Source organism: Canis aureus, chromosome 8, assembly GCF_053574225.1.
Source record: "Canis aureus isolate CA01 chromosome 8, VMU_Caureus_v.1.0, whole genome shotgun sequence".
NCBI lineage: Eukaryota > Metazoa > Chordata > Mammalia > Carnivora > Canidae > Canis > Canis aureus.
In genome coordinates, this window is record NC_135618.1 from 59,652,847 (window position 1) to 59,673,466 (window position 20,620).

The 20,620-nt window shown below is 49.3% G+C and overlaps 1 protein-coding gene and 1 long non-coding RNA gene across 3 annotated transcripts in view; both read right to left on the minus strand.

Annotated features, from left to right (window-relative positions):
- Window positions 1-1,330: 1,330 nt before the first annotated feature.
- CORO1A (coronin 1A) lies at window positions 1,331-6,934 on the minus strand. Its single transcript, XM_077907196.1, has 11 exons — window positions 6,758-6,934; window positions 5,007-5,205; window positions 3,709-3,831; window positions 3,497-3,626; window positions 3,225-3,409; window positions 2,952-3,071; window positions 2,629-2,733; window positions 2,369-2,514; window positions 2,196-2,253; window positions 1,868-2,083; window positions 1,331-1,552 (listed from the first exon to the last, which is right to left on the minus strand). The coding sequence occupies exons 2-11, from the start codon at window positions 5,202-5,204 to the stop codon at window positions 1,448-1,450; spliced, it is 1,386 nt and encodes a 461-aa protein (XP_077763322.1). The 5' UTR covers window position 5,205; window positions 6,758-6,934; the 3' UTR covers window positions 1,331-1,447.
- A 308-nt stretch (window positions 6,935-7,242) lies between these two features.
- LOC144319296 (uncharacterized) overlaps window positions 7,243-20,620 on the minus strand; it is a 44,831-nt gene continuing 31,453 nt past the window's right edge. Inside the window, exons 2-4 of one of the 2 annotated variants that reach the window (XR_013385165.1) lie at window positions 10,436-10,634; window positions 8,613-8,754; window positions 7,243-7,401 (exon numbers count right to left, since the gene is read on the minus strand). This is a non-coding gene — a long non-coding RNA (uncharacterized LOC144319296). Of the gene's footprint in view, window positions 7,402-8,273; window positions 8,755-10,435; window positions 10,635-20,620 lie in introns of those variants that run through there. The other variant, XR_013385164.1, reaches the window with a different exon arrangement.

Sequence of the window (20,620 nt, forward strand, 5' to 3'; positions counted from 1 at the left end):
CACAGATGGGGTCCCTCAGACCCAGGAGGGCAGCAAGAGACCCAGATGGGGCCAGGGCTCTTGGGTAGTGAGGGGTCTCAACCAAGTCTTCAACCCAAGTCTTCAACCACTCCACCACTCTGATCCCATTTTTCAGGGCCAGTTTTTTGACCCCTAAATAACCATCCCACTTGCTACCTCTCTCTTGTTCCTGTCAGAGGGAGAATGGGCTAGTAAAGCTATAAGTCATGGTGATAGTGGGTTAACCCTTCTGTGTTCCTAGGATCCTCTCCTGAACTTTTTTCAGTTCCCTTGGGCCAGGAGGAAAGCTAGTGGCTAAGTATCCTCAAGTACTACTTCGCTATAAGGGCTCATATACCCACACTCCCTCTGCCCCACCCCCCACCAATGTGCAAGACAGGCTCAGGGAAGGAATGTCACTTTAAGAGGCCCAGGGTCCAGATTTTTGCTGCTCCCTTTTATCACACCTCTGATTGGATCCACTTACTGCATTCAGAGCTACAGTGCTATCCCTTCCCATTCTATAGAGCAGCTGAGACCTGGAGAGAAGTGACTTGCCCGGGTCACATGGCTTGCATAGAGATTGAGACTCAAATGGTTGTTTTTCTCCCTCTTGCTGAAGCAGGGCAGGGGGCCATGAATGAGGCACTTAGTCCTGCTGTGGTCCTGTCAGGAATGAGGGAAGCTCTGCTGTGGCCAGGACACCCATCCCAGTCACCTTGTCCTAGCTTGGGGTCACACACTGAGCTGGGCATCAGAAGCCCACTTCTAAGCCCCCACTTGACAGGGCCTGACGGGTCTCTTCTGTCTGGATCCCAGAGTAAGGGACTGCAAGGCGGCCACACTGCAGGGAAGACTGGGAACCAGGAAGGGGAGATGGCTCCTGAGCCCAGGTCTGCCTCCCACAAGCCCCTCTACTGCTCTGTGCCTCAGTGTCCTCACCTGTAAGCTTTTGTCTCACAAAAGATTCCCTGATTTTGCTCTCTTGGGCTTGCAGTTTGAAACATGCCGTGTAAGCGCCAAGTGTCATGTGAGTTTTGTTTCCCCACAAGTGACAGTGACAGTACAGTCGCGTGCAGCCTGTTGTGGTTGCCCAAGAAAGGCAAATTCTGAGTAACCGTGGGAATTCCTGAGGCCCCAGGCAAGGGGCCTGAGATGCTGCCAGCTCTCAACCCACAGGAACATGGGGTGGCCCCCGCCTACCACAGCCTGTTCTTGTGGCATCCCCAGCTCCTGCGATGGACCAATCTCATCAAGGTAACCAAGGGGGAAGTTCGAGGGCAAGTCAGTTCAGCAGACCCTCCATTCATGTGACCATCAGAGTCAGAGGTACCAGAAAATAAAGCCATTTTATTATTATTTTGTATCTCCATTGTGGCCTGAGGAGAAGGGTGTGAATGGAGGGAGGGAGGTGATACCGTGGCCCCAGCTGAGGCCCTAGGGTCCTCTACTTGGCCTGGACTGTCTCCTCCAGCCTATCCAAGCGCTTCTGTAGCTCCTGCACTGTGGCTTGGAGCTTCCTCATCTCCTCCTCCAGGCGGGATATGGCATCCTGGGGGATCCAGCGCCACATCAGTACCAGCTCCACCCTGGGCTCCCCTCATGCAGGCACCCCCCTTCCCCTCTACCAGGAGCCCCAGGGCTTGGCCCTTCTGTCTCTCAGTCAGCTGCTGCCCAGACAGCTGCAAGCCAGTAAACATGAAACCTGTTCTCTGGGGCCTCAGGATTACCCGCAGAGGATCCCCAATGTGAATGTAGCACGGCCCAAACATCAGCCTCCTTCCAGTAAGACAGTGACCACCTCAGTAGCAGCCCCTGCCCTATCCGTCTTCCCGTCCTGACTCCCAGGTCCCCATCCACTTCTCACCGAGCTGGGGGTCCCACTGGCCTCTGGCACTATCCTCCTGCGCCCGGTATCCAGGCCTCGGTTGACCCTCAGCTCCCGGCTCTTTGGGGGCACGTAGCCATCCTTGAGGGAAATGAGGAGGGGCCCAGCATCTCGGCCCCCCAGCCACTCCTCAGCCGTGAGGGCAGCATCAGGCCCAGCAGTGGGTGGGTAAAGGTCCTCCTGGAACAGGTCCGACTGTGGGCAAGGCCAAGGCTGGTTAAGAGAGTGTTTGGGCCACACGGCTACCCTGCACCTGTGCAAGCTCAGTGCCTGGCCCAGGGCTCAGGAAGGGACATGGGGGCATCACCTTTCTAGGCACGGTCATGGCAATGGGCTCGCACCTCCGCTCATGCAGCTTGTAGAATCTGTGGGAATAAGAAGGTGAGCGGTGCCCACAGCATGCTCGGCTGGAGTTGAAGGTCCGCATGGGGTCAGCACTGCCCAGGGAGCATGCTCAGGTCGGGGTCAGGGGTCAGTCACCTGGCAATCTCACACTTGTTCACCTCCAGGCCACGCTTGGGCATATAGCCCATGCCCCGCTGGGACTCCTTGGAACTGAACATGGAGAGATAGTGCAGGAATGGGGCTTCGGAAGTGATCTCGAAGTACCGGATAGAGCTGTCTCCCTGCAGGCGGTGGACGCACACCCCAGGATCAACACCAAGATTCCTCCAGCCTGCTCCTTTCCCAGCCCTCCTCCCTCCTCCCTCCCTCCGGCCACCCCTGCCCAACTAGGACACCTTGCCACAGAGGTAGACTATGTTGGTGTCAGGGTCAAAGAAGGGCAGCAGGACGCCGCTGCTCGTGTCCAGTTCCTGCAGGGACAGTGGCTCTTCCAGGTGCTTCTGTAGAGATGGGTGAGACAGAATGATGAACTAGGCCAAATCGGGTCTGTGAAGAGCTCTGGGCAGGGACTCAGGGAGGGCCCTCACAGAACAACCAGCGGAAACCCCATCCCACAGAGGGTAAACTGAGGCCCATGGCTCTATAGGATCAGGCAAGTGGCAGGGCAGGGATTAAGTCTCCAGTCCAGCCTGATGGCTGCTCCCGACTGGATGCTCACCGTGTCCCAGAGCGCCACCTGCCGCTCGCTCATGCGGCTGAAGCCGGTGGTCAGGATCTTTCCATCAGATACAAAGACAGCACGCACAGGCCGGGTCCCCTCATGGGGACGGTCCTTCTCCTGGAAGGAAAGGGAGGTGGCCAGTCAGGTACACACATCCTAAGCACCAGACTCCAGCTGAGGGCAAGAGAGGGCAGCATCTAGGGACCTGGCTGATGGTATGTGGGAGGGCAAAAGTCTTAGGGTCAGAGGTCACGATTCATGGCAACTCACAGCCACAACAGTGCCTTTGCGGGGCTCGATGATGCGCACGCGCTTGTCGCGGCAGGAGGTACAGATGAGAGCGCCATCTCGGCTCCAGTCCACGCTGTAGATTGTGTCCGGATGCACATCGGAGCCCAGCGTCAGCACAGCTGCACCGGTGCCCACGTCCCACACCAGGATCAGGTTGTCACAACCTGGGTGATATCCCCGGTGTCAGAAGCCATGAGCCTCCCACCTTTGCTGTCAGGCAACCAGCCCACCCCTCTTCTCCCCACAGGCACCTGCACTGAGCAGCACATTCTGGGCTGTGGGGTGCCAGGCTACGATGCCCACGCGTTTGGTGTGGCCCTCCAGGGTGACGACAGGCTCCCGCAGGGGCAGTGTCAGGCCCCCATCAGGGATCTCCCACACCTGCAGAGAAGGGGCGAGTGACACATGGGGGCTCCAGATGTCAGCTCCAGTGCTACAGCTCCCCCGGCCCCCCACTACTCACCATGACTGTGCAGTCCTCGGAGCCACTGGCAATGACGTTATCATTGTGCGGGCACCAGGCAATGTCCAGCACGGGGGCTGTGTGTCCACAGACCGTGGGTGCATTCTTGTCCACACGTCCAGTCTAGGGAGCACAGCAGAGCCTCTGAGGGAGGGGCTTTTGCTCACCGAACCAGATCTAACCTCCCCACACCCCTCAGAGAGGCCCAGAGAGGAAGGCAGTGGAGTCCCTGGGAGGTGGGACAGGCCCTAGGGTGGGAGGGTTTGGTCTTCCACCCCCATCCCAGAGGTGTCAGGGCAACTCAGAAGGGCTGGCCGTGAGAAGTGCACAACAGGAGTGCAGGGCTGGGTAACAGGGACACACTGGGCCCCAGTCCTGCCTTACTGGCCAACTCCTGACATCTCTACCCCCACTTTCTTGCCGATGCCCTGAGGGCTGGCACTCCCACCCCAGCTTCCTTGAACCAGGCTTCCCAGGGGATGATAGGCCAGGGCCCTGGGCAGGGGAGGTTGTATTAAGGGTAGGGTTCCCCAGGAAGTGTGGGAATGGGGATGGGTCCTTCCAATAGGATAGGGACTGGGGAAGTCTGTCATAACTGGCCCCAAGCAGGAGCAAAGGTTTGGAAATGGCTGCTTCCGGGGACAGCTGCCGCCACAGGGCTTCCTGTGTGAAGAGCTCACCCAGCTCTCGCCCCACAACCACTTCCTCTTCTCTTGGCTTTCATCAGCCCTTTTAAGGTAACAACTTAGGGCCCATGTCCCCTTCCTGTCTCACCCCTCAAGGCAAAGGAGTGTGCTGGGGGTGGGGGTCAACAGAGCGGAAGGGGGGTTGTGAGCAGCAGAAGCAGAGGGAAGGCAGGTTTGGGGGAGGGGAGAGGGCCTTTCATGTCCTCCCTGCTTGTAGCCCGGGGCCAGAACTGGCTGGAGCTCTGGAGGGTGATGGGGGCTCAGACTGGCCTGGCCCCAAGCCCCTCCCACCCCGTGAGCACCACTGGGTCTGCCCAGACCCCATGGAGCCCAGGCTGTGCTCCAGAGGGGAGAAGTCCCTGGGCTAAGACTTGGGACACCTGGCCCTGGGTCTGCAGGACTCGCTATATGACCTTTCTGGTGTCACCTGAGCTTCAGTTTCCATGCGACCACTGCATGTTGGAGCTGGAGGAGGCTTAAGGCTCATGTGGCCCAGCTCAGTTTTACATATGACAATGCTGCAGCCCCAGAAGGCCTGGTGACAGTCACCTAATCAGGACCAGAGGCCCCTTCAAGTGGAAGACTACTGCCCCAAGGACTCCAGGGGCTCACCTTGCCCAGGGGCAGCACCAGGAAGGCCCCTCCGCCACTGGCCTCGCAGATCAGGGCCATGAACTTGGGGTTGACAGCACAGAAGCCACTGTCCCAGGTGGTCTGTGAGACACGCACATCCTCATAGCACTGGTCAGCCTTGGCTGGTTGTCCAAACACATGGCGGAACTTGCTGGAGCGGACCACCTGCCGGCTCATCCTGGGGGGGAGGGGCACGTGGGCTTGAGGGCCTTTCTCCCTTCAGGTTGACTCTGACCTTAGAGTGTTCCCCATGTCCCCCCAGGACACCCCTCAGCTGGTGTTTAGGGTCTCAGCTAACTTCCCCAGCATCTTCCTGGGCTCCCTGCTCCGTCCTCTGTAACTACCATCCTGTTGCCCTCATGCTCACCTTCCTCACCCCTTGTCACTCCTGGCAAACCTGCAAGGCCTACCTTTTCTGCCCACCCAGGCCTCTGGTCTGTACCCTCAGCCTCTATTCCAGAGCCTGGGGGTGGGGTGGGGGCAGTAGCACCAAGAGCCCATCTGTCGGCTGCTGCCAGACACAGCCCTTTCTCTCCATGGCTCACCCTCCCACCCTCTGGGGGCACAGCCTGGAGGGTAGCTTCACTCCATCACAGCAGCCACAGCTCACATTGCTCACACCCACACAGAGAGCTTCCTGAAGGCAGGGGCAGGGCTGGCCTCCCTCACCTCCTGGCAGGGGCTAGGCATCCAGGGGGAAGCAGCACGTTGACCTGCCCAGGAGGCAGGTCATCAGAGGCAGGGTGGCCTCCCCAGCAGGTGTCTGGGCACCAGAAACAGGCAAATGGCCTGGGTCCCACTCTCTCCTCCCCACACCTCTGCCTCTCGAGTCTGCCTGAGCAGGTGCCCCTAAGTGCCATTTCCACCTGCTCTGGAACTATGCACAGGGAGAGGTGGCACTGATTTCCCTGAGGTCCAGCGGGGCTTCTCCCACCAGGCTGGTCAGAGAGCGACTGAAGAGGATGGTGTTGCCTCTGGCTCCCCAGGCTCCAGGCTCCATCCTGAAGCCCAACTGCATCACCTCCCTGCTCAGCGTGGGCGCCAGGCCTCTACCCCCTCCTCGGTTTCACCCTTAGACTGCCTTTGGCCCTGGCCCTTCTCGCGGGGCACCCCGCTGCCCTGGTCGGCCCTGGTCGGCTCCGGGAGGCTCCGGGCCCACCTGCCCAGACAGCAGGTGAGAAGCACGTGTGAGGAGAAGCAGTCCGGGGCCAGAGGGATCAGTCCCGGGTCAGACCCTGGGCCTGGAGCGAGGGTAGCCCCGAAGCCAAGGCTGGGGAACAGGAAGCCATCGCCCCACCCGCCTCCTCCCCCACTGCAGGTACCAGGCCCAGAAACCGCGGAAAGGGGAACTTGGTCTTTTCTTGTTTTGCTCTCAACCCCTTCCTGTCTCGGAGCTCAGGGCAGCCGCTCGGCTCACCCCACCCTGCCCCCCCGCCCCCGCCGCCCGTTCCGGCGCGAGCCAGCCCCCCGCCCCCCACCTCCATCTTGGCTGCGGTGGTCCCTCACCCCGCCTGCTCACGGCGCCCCGGACGCGCAGACGGACCCTCCCGCGCACCCCCTGCCCCCCGGCGAGCCCCCTGCACGCGCGGCGCGCACGGCCCCGTCCCCGGTCCCCGCCGCGCGCTGACAGCCCCGCCGCCCCCGCGGCCGCCTCCCGCCCGGCTCACGCCTGCCCCACAGGTGGCCCAGGGCAGCGATGCCCGGCGCCTCGCCCGGGGACCCGGGCTTACCTGCCGCTGAGAGAGGAGGGACCCCCCGGATAGAGGAGGGAGAGGAGGAGGAGGAAGAGGAGGAGGAAGGCGCTGGCGGAGCCAGAGGCTGCCCGCTGAGGATGCTCTTGTCAAGACAATGAATGAGAAGCGCCGCTGCCCGCCTCCTTAGGGGTGGCAGCGCCCCTTTGGGCGGAGCTCCTGAAGGGCTCCCCGCCCCCCAGCCCGCGGCCGCCCCGCCCTCCGCCGCGCTCGGCCGCGCCTGCCAACTCCCAACCCAAACAGATGCTGCCGGCCACTCGCTGACAATCTAATCGGCACTTTTGTAATGTCAAAATGCAAAAATACCCTGTTCCTTCTTCCCTCCTTCAGTCCGTCCCCAGCCCACTCACCATCCTGTCCCTGGCGTTCGCAGAAGCGCCCATCAGGCCCCCACGCCCACCCCCAGCTAAGGCTGAGCTGCCTTCCTCGCCCCCCCCCCCCACTCCCAGACGAGGAACGGAGAGGAGGGGAGCCCTGGGGTCTCGTCTAGGCTCCTCCGTTTACAAACCGTGGCCTCGGGAGAGTCACTTCTCTGCCATCTCAGGTCTTCACCCTGGAGCACCTCTGCCTCGCCTACCTCACAGGGAACAAATGAATTACTCTGGCATTCTGGAGGCTTCTTCCTGCAGGAGCGGCAGAGGTCAATGAGTCAGGGTCAGGTTCCTGCCCCCAGAGGGCTCTCAGCCTCCCAGAGGGAGAGGAGAGGAGGGCTCCAGGGATGCCAAGCAGAGTAGAAGCCAGACTGCATACTCAAGAGGAAGGAGGAATCCATCGTCGCCCTTGGATTTGGAGAAGGCGTCAGGGAGGTGGCAATGCAGAGGGCAAGAGAGGCATACTCCAGAATCAGGATGCTTGCTGAGTTTGGCTCCTGGTTGTCACACTACTGAGTGACCAGGGCAGGATACTTAACCTCCCTCAGCCTCAGTTTCTCCCTCTGTAAGAGTCCTACCTAACTCGAGAGGTTATAGGGGGAAGCAAAGCTTTATGCACCTCCTCTTGGGTGTAGCAAGTGCTTAATAAATGTTGGCTCTCCCCATGATCACTGGGTATTTGGGCTGACAGCTCCGTATGAGGGGCGCTGGGACAGTGTATCTGTTGGGTGTTGCTGGCCCACCATCTTACCAAACCCTCTTTACTGACGGCCACCTCTGGATTTTCCTTTGGGGGACCAACCTTTCCTCACTGGCAGTCCCTGAAGTTCAAGAGGGGGTCCAGGGTGGGCACAGGGCCACAGTTCCCCAGTCAAGCAATCTTTTTTGATTGGTTTAAGGATGGGCACTTGATTCAAGGCTATGTAATCAGAAGCAGACTGGTTGAAGCTGCAAGAAAAAGCTATAAGACCGGCTATAAGATTGGCTATAAGACTGGCACTAGTAGTGACCATCTGGTCACCATCTAGGAAAAGCTGGCGGCAATCATCATCCCACACAGCTGCAGAATCGAGATATGAAGACTGACATATTCTTTTTTTTTAAGATTGTTTATTTATTTATTTATTTATTTATTTATTTATTTATTTATTCATGATAGACAGAGAGAGAGAGAGAGAGAGAGAGGGGCAGAGACACAGGCAGAGGGAGAAGCAGGTTCCATGCCGGGAGCCCGACACAGGACTCGATCCCGGGACTCCAGGATCATGCCCTGGGCCAAAGGCAGGTGCCAAACTACTGAGCCACCCAGGAATCCCCAAGACTGACATATTCTTGACATCAGTTGAGTACCTGGATCAAGCTGTGCCTGAACTCCTTAACCTTTCTGTCACAGTGCATATTCTGGCACATAAATTTTTTTTCCACATAAGCCATTAATTTTGAGTTGGATTTCTGGCACTTACAACTGAAAGAGTCCTGAGGGGTACATCCACTATGGAGAGAGACAGGACTGCCCTCAAGAGGCTGTAGAACATGATGGAGTCAGAGCTGGAGAACTGCAGCTTCACCATGTCTTGTTTTCTGGGGAAAGTGACATTTCCTCACCTGTAAAAGGTGCACAGCGTTGTTCACTTTCTAGAATGTGTACCCATCCCTCAGCTTCAACAATTATCAACACATGGCCAAATGTTGATTCATTTCTTCTTCCACATTATTTTCTTGGAATCCATCAAAACAAATCCTAGACACCACAGCATTTCAACTTAAATACATTAGTATTCCTTTCTAACAAATAAAGACTCCTTTAAAATCTCTTAGAGGGTAGCCCAGGTGGCTCAGCAGTTTAGCGCCGCCTTCAGCCCAGGGTGTGATCCTGAAGACCTGGGATCGAGTCCCACGTCGGGCTCCCTGCGTGGAGCCTGCTTCTCCCTCTGTTTGTGTCTCTGCCTCTCATTCTCTCATGAATAAATAAATAAAATCTTTAAAAAATAAATAAAATCTCTTAGAATTTTTCATAAAATTGAATTAACTTTATAGATTAATTAAGGAATGATATTGAGACTTCCATCCATGAATGTAGTACATTTGTCCACATATTTATGTCTTCTGTTATGTCCTTTAATATAATTTTATAATTTTCTCTGTAAAGGTCTTATATTTCATTAGATTTTTTCCCCAATAGGCATATTATAGTTTTGATGCTATTTTGAATGGATTTTTCTTATTTGTGTTATAACCATGTTTTTTTTTCCTTCTAAAGATCAACTTTGTTTCCAATAAAATACATCTTTCTTTCCATACAACAAAACACACTCATTTTAAGTGCATGGTTCCATTAGTTTTGACAAATGTATATACCCAAGTAATAGTCACCATAATCAAGATATGAAATATTTCCATCTCCCCTAAAATTTCCCTCATGCCCTTCTACAACCAATCCTTATCCTCGGCCCCAGACAACCACTGATCTGCTTTTTGTCAGTATAGAATTTTCTATGCAAATAAAATCATACAGTATGGGTCTGGCTTTTTTCATTCAGCATGTTTTGAGATTCACCATGTAACTGTATGTCACATAAGGATTTTTATTTTACCCAAGCACAATACCATTATGTAATACATAATTACACCTAAAAAATGTTAGCAATTTCTTATGTTCACCTTTACATGATTACCTAAAAAAAAAAAAAAAAGACTCAGCAGTCAATCTTAACATCACTTAAAGTAGGATAAGCAGACATTATGTATCTCCTATAAAATGATGCAATAAGCATGTAGTAGTACCTCTGTAGTATTGTTACCAAAATCATCATTATCATCATCACCAGCATCTTGAATCTAATCAAGCCTCTAGCTCTAACTATTAGCCTGTATGAAATAAGGGGGATAGAATAACAGGGTAAATAATACCATGAGGAAGCAGTTACATCTACAATGTGAAAATGTGTGGATCTAGAAATGTGTGAAAATTTTATAGGACAAATTACTTGGTTTCAACAAATAAATGGCATTAAAAGAAAAGGAAGGAAAACAGTAAGTCTTTAAAAATGTCAATCAACTGTCATATTTGGGCTTTCTTTGGATCCTGATTCAACCATAAAAGAAGATTTTTTAAATTAGCATCTGTCACGTAAAACCAAAAGAGTCCTGACTTCTCCAGGCAGCACTAGGTACCCAGTGCAGCACTAACATTCCATTGCTGGGGTCTCAGGAGCCCTGTGAGCTATTTTACTGTTCCTCTTTTCCAGGTGACGAAATTCAGGTTCAGAGGAGATGAATGACTTACCTAAGGTCATGCAAACTGGGATTCAAATACAAATATGCTGACTCTGGAACCCAGGAGTCCATTCAAACTGTCCAGGCAACCCTCTCAGAGCAGATGGGTTTACAAGCTGAAGGGCAGGTGGGACGGCAAGCCAGGAAGAAGCACGGTGGACACTCCATAGGTGATGCAATGGATGAATGACGCCATATTAAAACTGGGTCTTAAAAAAAAAAAAAAAAAAAAAAAACTGGGTCTTGGAGATGCCTGGGTGGCTCAGCAGTTTAGTATCAGCCTTTGACTCAGGTCATGATTCCAGGGTCCTGGGATTGAGTCCCACATCAGGCTCCCAAGGGAGCCTGCTTCTCCCTCTGCCTATGTCTCTGCCTCTCATGAATAAATAAAATATTTTTTAAAAAATAAAAATAAAATTCGGTTTTTTTTTTCTTAATTTTTATTTATTTATGATAGTCACACACAGAGAGAGAGAGAGAGGCAGAGACACAGGCAGAGGGAGAAGCAGGCTGCATGCACCGGGAACCCGACGTGGGACTCGATCCCGGGTCTCCGGGATCGCGCCCTGGGCCAAAGGCAGGCGCCAAACCGCTGCGCCACCCAGGGATCCCTAAAATTCGGTTTTGAATAAAAGTTTGCCAAACAGAGAAGGGAAAGGAGAAGGGGAAAGTAATTCCAGTGAAGGCAAGGAAGAGACAAGGACATTTTAGGGAATGGTGAGCTCTTCACCTTGGCCAAAGCCTCAGGTGCCTGGGGTGAAGGGGAAGGTGGTAAAGCTGGGAGGATCAGCAGGAGGCAGACCAGGAGGGCTCTCAACCCATGTCTTCTTTTTTTTTTTTTTTTTTTTTCAATTTTCATTTATTTATGATAGAGAGAGAGAGAGAGGCAGAGACACAGGCAGAGGGAGAAGCAGGCTCCATGCACCGGGATGCCCGATGTGGGATTCGATCCCGGGTCTCCAGGATCGCGCCCTGGGCCAAAGGCAGGCGCCAAACCGCTGCGCCACCCAGGGATCCCTCAACCCATGTCTTCTTAAGGAGTTTGTTCCTAAGACAAGGAGAAGTGCACACAAGTCTCTAAGCAAAGAACTGATGGGGTCTCACGTGCAAGGGGTCCCTCTGATAGTCTGGTCCCTTGCTCCTCTGGCTCCCCAGCCTCCTCTCAGCTGGTCTTCCAGCTGCCTGTAGGTTCAGCTCTGATCCACATTCAAGAACGAGTCCCTGCAGGAGGCACATAAGGATGCCTTTCCCACAGGCTCAGGCCTAAGCCAACCTTGCCAGACGCTTCTGGCTGGCCGTCTGCTCAGGCTGCCTTCCTCACATTTACGAGATGATCATCACTCCTCTTTTATGGAGAAAAGAAGTGAGAACTCCTTCAGCCCCTCCACTCCCACCAGCAACAGCACCTCCAGTCCCTATAAATAGTCAGAGACTGTCACCACAGAGATGTCCTACTTGGGCCCTGGGATCACTCCTCCTTCTTGGGACACACCCCATTTCTTCAGCAGCCTCACTCTGTCCCTCAACCCTTGCACTGCCAAATTCTACTCTCCACGGACCCCTTCTCTTGGGTGTGTACAAAGGCTCTGCGCCTTTGGGGGAGCCTCTTTCAACTTGGCAGCTTCAAACCACTTCCCTATCTCACTCCTGCCCTTCACCATCAAGTTTCTTGAAAGAGCTGTTTACGCTTACTGCCCTCACTTCCTCATCTTCTATTTACTCCTCCACTTATGTGAGTCTGGCTCCAGTTCCCACCATCAGACACAGACTTGCCCTCACCAAGGCCACCGATAACCTGATCATGAAATCAACTGTTTTGGTGATCATCTGATGTCCCCTGACTACTTTTCTTGGTGTCCCTCTCCTGCTTCTCTGCATTGCTCTGCAGCTCTCTCTCTCAACTGCCTGCAGAGCAACTCCCTTTGCTTGGCTTGTGGAGTGCTCCCAGGGCTCTGCTTCTTCTGGCTCTCAGAATCCCCACACTATCTCATCCACATCTGCAGCTGTGTTCCATAGTTCTGACGTCTCGACCTGCACATCCTATTAGCACTTCAGGGAGGGCCTCCCAGAGGAAGAGGTCTTGACCTCGAATCTCTCCTTTTCCCTCTGTGCCCAGCACCCCTGTCTGAGTTGTGTTGCTTGGACCATTGCACTAGTTCTCTGACTAGTGACCACACTCTGATTCCTCTTTAATGGCATGGCCAGAGTCACCTTCATGATCATAATATGCCTACCCTACAAAACCCTATCAGTTCCTCAAACAAAAAAGCTGAAACTCCCCCAGCACCATGTATAAAGCCCATCCTGATCTTCCTCTTCTGGTCTTGCTATTCATCGTTACCCAAACCCAACATGCTCCCTCACTCCTCTGGTCCAGAGGCTGGACCCTCAGATGTCTACAAGGGGAGGAGAGAAGGCAGCTGGTCCAGTTACCTGTTGCAGAGTAAAATACTCCAAAATTTAACACTATTAGTGCTCAGAGTTAGCGTTAGACTCTCATTATTCTAGGGTTTTGAGAGGGAGTGTGCTCTAGAGTTTTGAGAGGGAGTGTGCCAAGAGAGAGCACCTCAAGATGGTAAGCCAGGTGATGGACAGGGGTCCTTCTACCACATTCTACTATTAAGCAGTCACATGACCAGCCCAGATTCCAGAGGAGAAGAATTTGACTCTTCCTTTTGATGCAGTGGAGAGTCAGAGATTTTGCAGCTATCTTAATGAATGGGGTACAGAGGACTGGAGGGGAAAATGAGCAGTTGATGTGGGTCAGGTGAACTACAACAGAGAGTGGAGGGGCTGTGGCTGCACTAGCCCTTTGTTACCACTCAGGAATGTGGGCCCTGTGAAGCTAAACCCAATTTTTCAAGACAAGTTAGAAATATGGATTTTTATATGAAAGCTCCAGATCTTTCATGTTGGCAGCTAATTCAAAAATTTCTAAAAATGTTATATGAGCAAAACTAAATATGTCTTTGGTTTGGATATGGTTTTTCTGGCTAGCAATTTTTTGGATTCTGTTCTTTGCCCTTGGCACAGGACTGAAATCTCTTACTCTGTGTTTGTTACCAAACTCTTCTGTACCTTACTTATCCTTTTAAGACATGAGTCCAGGGATCCCTGGGTGGCGCAGCGGTTTGGCGCCTGCCTTTGGCCCAGGGCGCGATCCTGGAGACCCGGGATCGAATCCCACGTCGGGCTCCCGGTGCATGGAGCCTGCTTCTCCCTCTGCCTATGTCTCTGCCTCTCTCTCTCTCTCTCTGTGACTATCATAAATAAATAAATAAATAAAATTAAAAAAAAAATAAGACACGGGTCGAAACTCCTTTCTCTGTGAAGCCTTCCTCGCCCCACACTCCCCCACACTGCCACTCCTAGACTGGTTTCCTTTCTCCTCTGTGCCAGTGACCCCTGGTGCCTTTCTCTATCAAGGTAATTCATATATTGGAGTTTTATTTCTCCAGCATAGGGCCCAACATTCAATAAAAAAAAAAAATCTTTCTTTCCCAATACTGCTAATCAACCACCAACTCATATACACTCTACCTTCACCATTTTTCTTTCCTGGCCAGTCCACTGCCATTATCCCTGTTCAACCCCTCCTCACTTCTGCCCAGAATGATTCCAAGAGCCTCCCCAATCCCAATCTCCTCCACTGCCTTCAATCCCTGTCCCTTAGCCAGACTCCTTTTCCTAATGCACAGCTCTGACCATGTCAGTCCCATTTCCTTTATTCTTCAGAATAGAATCCACTCCAGGGACTGGGTTAGAGGACCCAAGTTTTGTGCCTGTCCATTATCTCTGGTCCAGAAGTGGAAGTAGCACCAATCAATGTCAGCTTTGGGTGTTTTTCTTCTGGAGTCATTTCTGTCACTATGTGAGGAAAGCCTTTCTGAGAATGAGGCCAACGAAGGAAAACCAAGTGGGAGTGAGGTGTGGGGACAAAAATGATACAGAGTGATTTGATGATTTTGCTGAGCCCCTTGATCTAATTGTGCCTGAAGACAAAAACATTCCAGGTTTTCCAGTTCTCAGAGTTACAGTGAGATAAACAGCCTGCTGGCTAGGCTCAGGGGCCTGCTTTGACTAATCTGAAAAGGAGAAGTGATGTGCACATAAAGCAAAGGACATTCAGCAAAGAAGGCCCCAGCTTGATTTATTTATTTCCAACATGTTGCATTTTCAAAGAACCAGACCCATCACGGACCAACTTCCATTTTGGAACCAAATTCACCACACATGGGAGCTCTAGGGAGAATTTTATTCCAAAACCTTGTCAGCCCCAGATAGGGTCTCTTCAACTGATACAAATCCCTCCTGCAGTCTCCTTTGGAGGTTCTTCAATAGAATTTTGGGACATTAACACTAGAAGGGACTTTTTCCCCTCCTTCTTTTTATGGGGATGAAACTAAGGCCCAGAGACCAAGTAGTTAGAGTCTGAACAAAACTTTCCACAAAGTAAAATCAGGGTGGAAGAAAGAACAGTGCCTGGCAGGTAAAAACACACATGAAACTGCATGATTTAGGTAGGTACAGTCACTTTTATGTTTCTGATGATATAGGAGTCTCATTGTACATGAATATTAGGGTAATGAGATTTTGGATTTTTTTGGTTTTAGATTTTTTAAAATTTATTTATTCATGAGACACATACACAGAGAGAGAGAGAGAGAGGCAGAGACATAGGCGGAGGGAGAAGTAGGCTCCCTGCAAGGAGCCCAATGTGGGATTCAATCCCGGGACTCCAGGATCATGCCCCCGGGCCAGAGGCAAGTGCTCAACCCCAGGTGTCCCATTGGGTAATGAGATTCTGAACGGTAGTTACAAAAGTTGTTCTTATGTTGTTATCAGAATTTCAGAAAAGCATGTGTGCCTTTTTTCATTGCTAGAAGGCAATGTATATAAATATAAATACATACATAAATATTTACACACACACAATTGCAGTACTATTTAAAAGCTGGAAAGATAAAAATAAATAAATAAATAATTTTTTTAAAGCTAGAAAGACTAAATCCATTTGAAGAAACTGAAGGCTAAAGAGTCCAGTAACCTCTAAACTCACCAATAAGTTAGTGGCAGAGTCCAAAATTCAAGTCAATGATTTTTCTCACCATATCCTAGCTGTTTCTGATGGTGAAGTAGACATTTGTTGGTTTTCCCCGATCATTACCATATAGAATAGATGTGATTCTATTCCTATTCATAGTCTATACTCTAGTAACAGGAACCAGAATTTCCTTTGGAAGTCTGTCGTGGTGCTATGATGGTTGCCTACCAAAACCCCCATTTTGGGAATCCCTGGGTGGTTCAGCGGTTTAGCTGCTGCCTTTGGCCCAGGGCGTGATCCTGGAGTCCCGGGATCGAATCCCACGTCGGGCTCCCTGCGTGGAGCCTGCTTCTCCCTCTGCCTGTGTCTCTGCCTCTCTCTCTCTGTGTGTCTTTCATGAATAAATAAATAAAAATCCTAAAAAAAAAAAAAAAAAAAAACAGAAATATTTTGCTCCAAATGATTCAATCATGGAAACCCTATCGCTCCTGCTAGTGATTGGTTCAGAAATGATCATTTGTCTCAAACTAGCCAATGAGACCAGAAGTCATTAGGGGTGGCTTCATGGAAAGATGTCTTTACTCACAAGAAAAGATACGCTGATGGGATCCCCGGGTGGCGCAGCAGTTTAGCGCCTGTCTTTGGCCCAGGGGCTGATCCTGGAGACCCGGGATCGAATATCACATCGGGCTCCCGGTGCATGGAGCCTGCTTCTCCCTCTGCCTGTGTCCCTGCCTCTCTCTCTCTCTCTCTCTGTGTGACTATCATAAATAAATTTAAAAAAAAAAGAAAAGATACACTAGTGATTGCTTTCTTCTAAAACTTGTAATTATTTGACTCCTTCCTTATAGTCACCTTAGTAAGTGTGAAATGGAGTCTCGTTGTGCTTCTCCTTTTTTTTTTTTTTTAAGATTTATTTATTTATTCATGAGAGATACACAGGGAGAGGCAGAGACATGGGCAGAGGGAGAAGCAGGCCCTCGCAGGGAGCCTGATGCAGGACTCGATCCTGGACCTCGGGATCACAACCTGAGCCAAAGGCACACACTCAACCGCTGAGACACCCAGGCATCTCTTGTGCTTCTTATGTTCATTTCCCTTATGTACTTATTGGCCATTTGTATATTTTCTTTTCTTTTCTTTTCTTTTTTTTTTGCATATTTTCTTTGGAGCAACGTCTATTCAGATCTTTTGTTTACTCTCAATTGGCCTTTTTATTATTTTTTAAAAGATTTTATTTATTTATTCATGAGAGACACACACACACAGAGAGAGTCAGAGACACAGGCAGAGGGAGAAGCAGGCTCCATGCAGGGAGCTTGACATGGGACTCGGTCCTCGGACTCCAGGATCACACCCTGGGCTGAAGGCTGCGCTAAACTGCAGCCTGAGCCACTCAGGCTGCCCCTGGCCTGTCTTTTTATTTTTATTTTATTATTATTATTATTTTAGTCTTTTATTTATTTTTTTTAAAGATTTTATTTGTTTATTCATAAGAGACACAGAAAGAGAGAGAGAGAGAGAAAGAGAGAGGCAGAGGGGGAGCAGGCTCCAAGCAGGGAGCCCAATGCAGGACTTGATCCTGGGACTCCAGGATCACGACCCAGGTCGAAGGCAAGTGCCAAATCGCTGAGCCACCCAGGGATCCCTGGCCTGTCTTTTTAATACCAAATTTAAATTTTAGATATTTGGGATATTTGGATATATTTTGGATATAAATTCTTATAAGATGTATGATTTGCAAATTATTTTCTATGCTGTGAGTTGTTTTCTCACTTTCTTGATGGCATCTTTTGAAGATCAGAAATTTTAAATTTTCATGAAATCCAAGTTATCTGTTTTTTCTTTTGTCGCTTATGCTTTTGGTGACATGTCTAAGAAACCACTGCCAAATTCAAGGCCATGGAGACTTATCCCTATGTTTTTCTCCAAAAGTTTTACAGTTTTAGCTTTTACATGCAAGCTTTTGATTGATTTTGAGTTAATTTTTGTATGGTATGAGGAAGCATGTCTAAATCCATTCTTTGCATATGTGTATACAATTATGCTAGAACCATTTGTTCAATGACTTTTTCCTCCATTGAATTATCTTGGCATCCTTGTGAAGAGCCTATTGACCATAGATATATGAGTTTATTTCTGGATTCTATATTCTATTCCATTGATCCATATGCCTACCCTTATGCCAGTACTACATTGTCTTAATTATTGTAACTTGGTAGTAAGTCTTGAAATTGTGAGTCCTCAAAATTTGTTCTTCAAGATTATTTTGGCTATTCTGGAACCCATTGAGTTCCCATGTGAATTTTAGAATACACTTGCCAATTTCTATATTAAAAAGCCGCTGGGGTCGGGGTAGCTGGGTGGCTCAGTCACTTAAGCTTCTGCCTTGGACTCAGGTCATGATCCCAGGCTCCCTGCTCAGCGAGGAGCCTGCTTCTCCCTCTCCCTCTGCCCTCCTCACGCCCTGCTTGTGCTCTCTCTTTCACTCTCTACCTCAAATAAATAAAGTCTTAAAAAAAAAAATGTGTCTCTCATTCATGAGACACAGACACATGACACACAGACAGAGGCAGAGACGTAGGCAGAAGGAGAAGCAGGCTCCCTGTGGGAAGCGCGATGTGGGACTCAATCCCCAGGCTGGGATCAGGCCCTGAGCCGAAGGCAAACGCCCAACTGCTGAGCCACCCAGGTGTCCCTCAAATAAATGAAATATTTTTTTTTAAGATTTTATTTATTTATTCATGAGAGACACACAGAGAGAGGCAGAGACATAGGCAGAGGGAGAAGCAGGCTCCCTGCAAGGAGCCCGATGTGGGACTTGATCCCAGGACCCCAGGATCACGCCCTGAGCCAAACGCAGACACTCACCACTGAGAAACCCAACCATCCCTAAAAAAATCTTAAAAAAAAAAAAAAAAAGAAAGCCACTGGGGTTCTGATAGGGTTTGTGTTTAATCTGTAGATCAATTTAACAACATTATGTCTTCTGATCCATGAGAATAGAGTGTCTTTCCATTTGTTTAGATCGTCTTTAAAATCTTTCAAAAATTATTTGAAGTTTTCAGAATATATGTTTTAGATTTCTTTTGTTAAATTTATTCTCGATTATTTTATTCTTCTTGGTGCAATAAATTGATTGTTTCCTTAATTTCCTTTTTGGATTATTTGTTGCAAGTGACCATACTATAATTGATTTTTGCATATTGACATTATATCCTACAACTTTGCTGAACTCATTAATTAGTTCCAGGGTGTTTGTTTTTTTTTTTTTTAATAGTGAAAAAGACATAACTAACGAGACCAACTGTTAACAAATTTTAAGTATATAGTACAATATTGTCAACTGTGACCACAGTGTTGTACAACAAATCTCTTTTCACCTGTATGACTGAAATTCTGTACCTATTGAACAGCAATCCCCTATTTTCTACTTTCCTCAGCCCTTGGCAACCAACATTCTAATTTTTGTTTCTATGAATTTGATTGCTTTAGATATTGCATTTAGTGGAATCATGCGGTATTTGTCTTTTGGTGACTGGTTTGCTTCACTTAATGAGTTTAATACCCTCAAGTGAATATAATACCCATGTTATAGCATGGCAGGATTTTCTTTTTTATGGATGGATAATATTCCATTGTATGTATATACCACATTTCCTTTTTCCTTTCATCCATCAATGGACACTCAGGTTGTTTCCATATCTTGGCTCCTGTGAATAATGCTGCAAATGGACTTGGGTGTGCAAATATCTCTTCAAGTTCCTGATTTAAATTCTTTCTGGGTAATTACCCAGAGATGGATTGCTAAATTGCTAAATCATTTGGTCATTCTATTTCTTTTGTAACTTTCATACTGTTTTTATAGTGGCTACACCATTTTACATTTCCACCAACAATGCAGAAGAGTTCTAATTTTTCTACACCCTCACCAACACTTCTCATTTCCAGTTTCATTTTTTTATAATGATCATCCTAATAGGTGTGAGGTGATGCTTTACTGTGGTTTTGACTTGCATTTTCCTGATGACTAGTGATGTAGTCCTCATTTCTTAGTGGATATTTAAGATTGTCTATATACAAGATAATGTCATCTGCAAATAGAGATACTTCTTCCTTTCCGATCTGGATGCCTTTAATTCATTTTCTTGACTAATTTTCCTGGCTAGAATATGCAGTACAATATCAAATAGAAGTGGCAAGTGTGGGGATCCCTGGGTGGCTCAGCAGTTTAGCGCCTGCCTTCGGCCCAGGGCATGATCCTGAAGTCCCAGGATCGAGTCCCACATCAGGCTTCCTCCCTGCATGGAGCCTGCTTCTCCCTCTGCCTGTAGCTCTGCCTCTGTGTGTGTGTGTGTTTCTCATGAATAAATAAAATCTTAAAAAAAAAAAAAAGAAGTGGCAAAAGTGGATATCTTTGTCTTGTTCCTGAACTTTCACCATTAAGTATGATGTTGGCTGTAGGATTTTCATAGATGCTGTTTATCAGGTAGAGGAAATTCCCTTTTATTTCTAGTTTTTTTAAAAAAATATTTTATTTATTTATTCATGAGAGACACACAGAGAGGCACAGACACAGGCAGAGGGAGAAGCAGGCTCCATGCAGGGAGCCTGACGTGGGACTCGATCCCAGGTCTCCAGGATCAGGCCCGGGCTGAAGGCAGTACTAAACCACTGAGCCACCCAGGCTGCCCTCTAGTTAGTTTCATGTTTTTATCATGAGAAGGTGTTGGATTTTGTCAAAGTCTCTTTCTGCATATATTAAGATAATTATGTGGAGTATTCTCCTTTAGTCTAATAATATAGTATATGATGGTAATTTATTTTCAGATGTTAAACCAACCTTGCATTCCTGAGATAAACCTCTCTTGGTCATATAGTCTACTATATATTTTTTAAAGATTTTATTTATTCATCAGAGAGAGAGAGAGACAGAGACACAGGCAGAGGGAGAAGCAGGCTCTATATAGGGAGCCTGACATGGGACTCGATCCCAGGTCTCCAGGATCACACCCTGGGCTGAAGGCGGCGCTAAACCACTGAGCCACTCGGGCTGCCCAACGAATGTTCAAGCCTATATTTTTTATAGTTGCTGGATTTTGTTTGCTAGCATTTGTTGGGATTTTCTTTTTTCTTTTTCAGATCCTATTC